Source organism: Petaurus breviceps, unplaced genomic scaffold, assembly GCF_028583685.1.
Source record: "Petaurus breviceps papuanus isolate PSGF00001 unplaced genomic scaffold, PetGlider_PUasm1.0 90994, whole genome shotgun sequence".
Taxonomy (NCBI): Eukaryota; Metazoa; Chordata; class Mammalia; order Diprotodontia; family Petauridae; genus Petaurus; species Petaurus breviceps.
Window position 1 is genome coordinate 1790741 of NW_027187393.1, and position 6352 is coordinate 1797092.

Consider the following 6352-nt stretch of genomic DNA (forward strand, 5'->3'; position numbering starts at 1 on the left):
GCCGCCTTCCATTTGCTCAGATGCAGGGGCAGACACACATACATCAAACGATGATCATTCTTGGAGCAAACAGGTCTGCACACCTTGAGAGGGTGTGTACCAGATAGAGACGACCCCTTGTTGAGCTCAGCGTCTAATTTCGATGCTATCTTCCATTTCTGTAATGTCTTTAAATCTCACAAATGGCCCCATGAGGCAAGTAGTATATTCCCATTTTATGGAGAAGAAAACTGAGGCTGGAAGGGCTAAGCATTTGCACAAGATCACAGGATGAGTAATAGAATCAAGACTCAAAACCAGGAATCTCCAGCTTCCCAGGGGTCCTTGATGAAAATAGGAATTCAGAGAAAGGGGAACTGTCGAGGCTGGAATGCTCAAGGAAGGCTTCTTGGAGGAGGTGAAAACTGACCTGGACAGTAAAGAATGGCTAAGATATAAATAGGGAGGGCTACTGGCAGCACAGTGTGCCCAAAAGCACAAATGGACTGTGTAGCCTAGTGGGAAGAGCCTTGGGCTTGGAGTTCACAGTCTAGCTTTGCCACTAATTGTCATGTTGAGCAAGTCCCTTTTTCTGGGCCGTTATCTCCCTCCTCCACCATGAAGGGGTTTGCTGGAGCACTGAGGCACCACCTTTCTTTTTTGGTAGCGAGGACAGGGTTACTGGGTTCAGAACCAGTTCTAGGTTTGTGGGTTTTTTTGTTTGGTTTTTAGCTTTTTCTTTGTTATGTGAGAGGACTGGCCAGAGAGGGCAATATCTGAAGATGATTGCCAGAAAGACGTGACTTACTTTTAAAATAAAAAATGGGAAAAAAATTACAATTGTAGGCAGAGGAGAAGGCACTGTTGAATAATGGATGGTGTTGAACTTTAGTGAGCACCTGGATTCAGATCCCATCTTCACTAGTCATATGACCTGGAGCAAGCCACTTAAGTGCCCCTTGCCTCAGTTTCCTCATCTGTAAAGTGGGGATAATGCCTGTATTAATGACCACATGGCTATCGTGGGACTCAAATGAGAAAATATGTATAAAATGATTTGCAAACTTTAAACCATTATAGAAATGGACATTAGTATTAGACAAATCCTCTTTAGCTCTTTGATCTTAGAGACAGAGCAGTTGTTTCTGCCCCCTCTTCTTTTCTAACTCGTGGGAGGGAGGATGGGGAGTAGCAGGAAGGGACAAAGATGAAGCCTATGACTCAGCAGAACCCATGTCTCAAAGACAGCTGATATGGGTCCAGCCTGTGACCTGGAGCTGGGAGGACAGGGCCCTTACCCTCCTCCGAACCTGTACACATAGGGCAGAAGAAAGACTAGGGACATGGCACAGCCTCCCTGGCCTCCTGTCCCAAACCACTCCAGATTCTCCCAGAGTTGCTGGGGATTAGGGGTGGGCCCTGACCCCTCCCCCAGGTCACCCCAGCCTCCTTCCCTCCTCTGGGGCTGGGGGGAAGGGAAGTAGCAAGAAGGGGAAGTTGCCTGTCCCCATTTGCTTCAGGGCTGCTGTCTGAGCATTGGGCTCTGGCCCCTCAGCCATGGACACCCAAGAAACACCTCTGAAGGACGGGCTTCTCTACCAGCAACATGTGAAATTTGGCAAGGTGGGGACTGACTGGGATTGGAGAGCATCCCCCCATCCCCAATGGGACCAAGAACCTGCTGTCAGCTATTGTGGGTCCTGAGCAACGGGGTTGTAGTGGGGAGGGGGGAAATGATGGGCTGGTGCTGGAAAGGTGCCCGGGATGGAGGAAAAGCAGAGCATAGACCTTCTTGGCTCTGGCTGGGGAGACAGTCTCCCACATACAGCAAGGGCCGGTTGGCTCTCCTGCCTTCTGACCCCTTTTCCCCAGGCCTCCCCCACTACCTTGGGATGGATGTGGGTGCGGGTGTGGGTGTGTGTGTTGGTGGGGTTGGGGAGGGAAGCTGCCTCTGTGGCCTGACATGGGACGTGACTGGGGAACCTGAACACTGGGGAACCTGTATCAGAGATTTTAGGGAGAAAGGACCTGAGGTCATAATTTAATTCATGATGTAATGATTCTTTACATTTATTTCTCACTTATCATTTACAAAATGCTTGCCCATCCACCAGCTATTTCTTTTGGGCCTCACAACAGCCCCATGAGAGTGGCTGGGTGAGGAATCATGTCCCCCATTTTACAGAGGAGAAAACTGAAGCCCCAGAGAAAAGGTAATTTGCCCAAGGTTACACTAAACTAGGTCTCTTGACTGTCAGTCCAGTGTTTTTCCCAGTGCTCCCAAACATGGCTTTCTCCCTCTGTCTCTCTGTCCTGCCATCATCGTTTAGCTCTTACTCTTCTGAGCTTGCAGTGAAGTCATAGGACCTAGGCTCACCTGCCAGCTCCCCAACTTATTACCTGTGTGTCCATGGGTAAATCTCTAAACGTCTTTGTTTTCCTCATCTGTAAGTTCAGAGGCCCAGGGGCCTCTGACAGTCTGAGCTCTGCTTCTCTCCCTCAGTCTCTTGCACCACCATCCCTTCCCCCATCCCTCAACACACACATTTCAAGGTTAGACTGAGTGGTGCCAGAAGTTCTATCTACTTCAGCTGCTATGAGATACCCAGGCCACTTCCTTCCCTGTGACTATTTGCATGTTTCCTTCCCCTGCTCATTTAGTGACACAGCCTAGGATTTCCCTCCCCCCATGGATGAAGAGAACATGGAGCCCCACCCCTAGGGTCGGGTGGAGTGCGGTATACCCCTGGGAGTGTGTATGTGTATGTGTGTGTGTGGCCAGGGACCCTGGTCAGGGGCTAGGCCCAGGTCCTTGAGCTTCCCTACATTTTTCAAGGTTGGTCTGAGCTTGGGTTGGCTCTCTCCTGGGCTTAAATGGGAAGAGGCTTGTATAACCAAAGCAGGTGGTAAGTGGGATGGATTGGGGCACAATCTTGGGCAGTTTGGGCATAAGTGGCCTAGAAACATCTGAGCTGAGCTAGGGAATGGGGGAGGAAGAGAGAGAAAATTATATTTCCAGTGTCTGGACCAGGAGAAATGACCTTGCCTCTAAGTGACCACAGACACAGGCTGGGTAGGAAAGCCTGAACTAGGAGCCCAAGCTGTGTGCTGTACCCAAAGTGTGCCCCCTGTACCCAAAGTGCTTGACATCTTTTGTCATTTGGCAGCCCCAGGATCAGTGTCTTGGCAGGGGTGGGGAACCTGTGGCCTCAAGGCCACATGTGGCCCTCTAGGTCCTCAAATGTGGCCCTTTGACTAAATCCCCTTAAAAGGATTTGTTCTATAAAACTTGGACTCAGTCAAAAGGCTGTACCCAAGGACCTAGAAAGGCACATGTGACCTTGAGGCCACAGGTTCCCCACCCCTGGTTGGGCATGAGAGGTCCACAACTGTTACCTTTTGTTTAGGAGTGCTAGCTGACCCTTGGGGAGCCCAGATTCCCCTCAGTGGGCAGGTAAGGCCATGGGGCAGCAGCTCCAAGATTTCCCCCTCTGCCTGCTTCCTCTAGAAATCCTGGCGGAAGGTATGGGCCTTCCTTTATGCCGATGGCCCTTCTGGAGTGGCCCGACTAGAAAACTGGGATGTGAGAGATGGTGGGGCTGGACCAGCAGGGGACAAACCCACTGGGCGTCGGGGTGAACGGCGAGTGATCCGGCTGGCAGACTGTGTGTCTGTGTTGCCAGCCGACGGAGAGAGCTGTCCTCGGGATACCACTGCCTTCCTGCTTACTACCACTGAACGCAGCCACATGCTGGCCGCCCAGGACCGGCACACGTGGATGGCTCACATCTGTCATTTGGCATTTCCGGTGAGACTGAGCTGGGGGCGGGGGGGGAGGAGAGAGAGAGAGAGAGAGAGAGAGAGAGAGAGAGAGAGAGAGAGAGAGAGTGTATGTGTGTGTATGCTGATAGTGCTGCTGCTCTACCTAGAGAAGGTCTGTAGGGTCAGGGTAGCAATCAAAATCTACTCTCCCTAGGAGCTATCTCTGACCTTTCCTCCATGTCTTACTCTTGCCAACTCCAGAGCATGAATGGCATCTCCTCAGGGACTGGGGAATTTGGAACTGCTGATCTTGGCCTGGTCCCCATGGAGGAAAATTCCATTTATTCATCCTGGCAGGAAAGTAAGCATCCTGAGCCCAGGCTCCCCTACCCCCATCCCCACTGGTGACACTTCAGGGGTGGTTGACCGGCCATTGTGTGGGAGGGGCTCAGGGGATGGGCCTGGGAAGCTTTCTCACTGATTTCCTCCCTCCCCTCTGCAGTGGGTGAGTTCTCAGTACTGGTCCAGAAGACTGAGGCAGCCACTCGCTGTCAGCTGAAAGGACCTTACCTCCTGGTGACTGGCCAGGATGCCATCCACCTGAGTGAGCCCACTGCTCCGCAGCCCCTCTATGTCTGGCCCTATCACTTCCTGCGCAAGTTTGGCTATGACAAGGTGCTGAGCCCCCACCCTTTCCCCATTCCCCTCTCCAGTAACCTGGGACCCTTGGATATTATATCCACTTCCCTATGATCTCTCTATAGAGAGTTGGGGTGGACGTGATCACCAGCCCCATGTTAGCATAGGATTCATTGCTGGATTACAAGATTATTTAGTTGAACAGTATCTAATCTTTTTGTGTATGATGACCCCTTTAACATCTAAAAATTTAGCAGAATTTTCAATCATTTTTTGGAGAAAATACACCTTGCCACTCTTCAGTGTGCATTTGTGTGAATTCATAGCCTTCTCCCTCCCAGCCCAGCCTCCACCCACTAAGCCCTGACTGAGCCTCTCCTGGGCTGCAAGGCCTGGCCATAAGAGAGCCTCTAGGATTCAGAGTCAGTGGGAGGGGCTGGGAATCCCAGACTCTCTTTTAGACCAGCTGGATGGCTTTGGGCAAGTCATGAATCTTCCCTTGACTTCAATTTTTTCATCTGTAAAATGAAGGGATCAGAATAATTGCTAAAATCCCTCCTGGTTCTAAATCCTGTGATTCTAGACCTTCCAACCCCTGTGAGCTTAAAGCCAGAAGACACTTTAGGGGCATTCTAGTCCAACTCCACCATCTAAATGGGGTCACAGGGAGAGGAGTCACATCAGAAGCAGGATTTGAGCCCAGGTCCTTTGACTGTAGTCCAGGTGCCCATCCTCTATCCCTCCCCTCCCCTCCCTTCTCTGCTGGGTTACATCCTGGTGGGCTTCTTGCCCTTCCCTGACCAGCCTCCCTCCCTGCAGGGCGTCTTCTCTTTCGAGGCTGGCCGGCGCTGTGATTCTGGTGAGGGCCTCTTTGCCTTCAGCTGCCCCCGGGCCTCTGAGATCTGTAGTGCCGTGGGGGCAGCTATTGCTTGGCAGAGAGAGCATCCTGGACCTGCTGCTTCCCGGCCCTGCCCCTTGTCCCGGGCCTCCTCCCTGCCCTCTCTGGAACCCATGGGAGAGTTGCGGGAGGCCCCTCTTGGGCTAGAGGCCTGGGGAAGCCAACCATCTAACGGAAAGGCCCAGCTGGTCCTAGAGGTGGGTCCCCAGAGCCTGCCCCCCTGCCTGGGGACTTCACTGCCAGATGGGCCTCCGCTGGCTGGCTCTTCAGGTTCTGTACTCTATGCCTCCATCTCTAAGTGGTCTGGCGGCCCTCCACGCACTGCTCCCGATCCAGCCTCCACTCCAGCTCCAACTCCAGCTCCAGCGCCCATCCCCATGGCTGAGCACCTGTATGAAAACCTGTGTACACTGGAGGATGGCTGCGCCACTGAGCCAAGGGGGGAGGGCCTGCTGCAGGCTTCCCACGGTGGCCACAAGGACTACCACATCTATGACAACAGTGAGTGTCTGAGCTGGCCTGGTCCTCAGGCCACCATAGATAGCACCCTGGAAGCCCAGTACCGCAGGCTGCTCGAGTTGGACCTGAATGAGGAAGGTGAAGGCACAGAGGAGACTGAGGACAATGTTCCTGGGCGCCTCTTGGGTCACTCAGGCTTCAAGGCCAAGCTTGTGACCCTGCTGAGCCGGGAGCGGAAGAAGGGCCAAAGGAACCAGGGCCTAGGGCCAGCAGATGGACAAGCCTGAGGAAGCACTTATATCTAGGCTGGGACCCAGCCTCGCAGCCCTGTGCAGTATCCCTTCCCCACTCAAATCATGTACAGTGTACAGAAGTTTCTTAATAAAGACCCTTTAGCCCCCACCACAGGCTACTGCCCTTGTGTTGCCCCAGAGTGCCCCCTCCATTCCATTCCTCAGCTTCTTGTTCTAGGCATCCCACCCCACCCTCAACATCTCTGTTGGGTGCAGGCAGAAGTTGTACGAAAGGCCTCAGGGGTCTGAACCTTGCTTGTCCTTGTTGCTGTAGGTGGGGTCCTGCCAAGGAGCAGGTGGCTTAAATGACATGGCCTCTTGA

The 6352-nt window shown here is 52.8% G+C and overlaps 1 protein-coding gene across 1 annotated transcript; it reads left to right on the forward strand.

The window, feature by feature from the left end:
• The first annotated feature begins 1068 nt into the window (after window positions 1-1068).
• On the forward strand, window positions 1069-6125 carry DOK3 (docking protein 3). The gene is made up of 5 exons (XM_069077501.1): window positions 1069-1602; window positions 3488-3787; window positions 4003-4102; window positions 4244-4416; window positions 5200-6125. The coding sequence occupies exons 1-5, from the start codon at window positions 1537-1539 to the stop codon at window positions 6022-6024; spliced, it is 1464 nt and encodes a 487-aa protein (XP_068933602.1). The 5' UTR covers window positions 1069-1536; the 3' UTR covers window positions 6025-6125.
• Window positions 6126-6352: the final 227 nt, after the last annotated feature.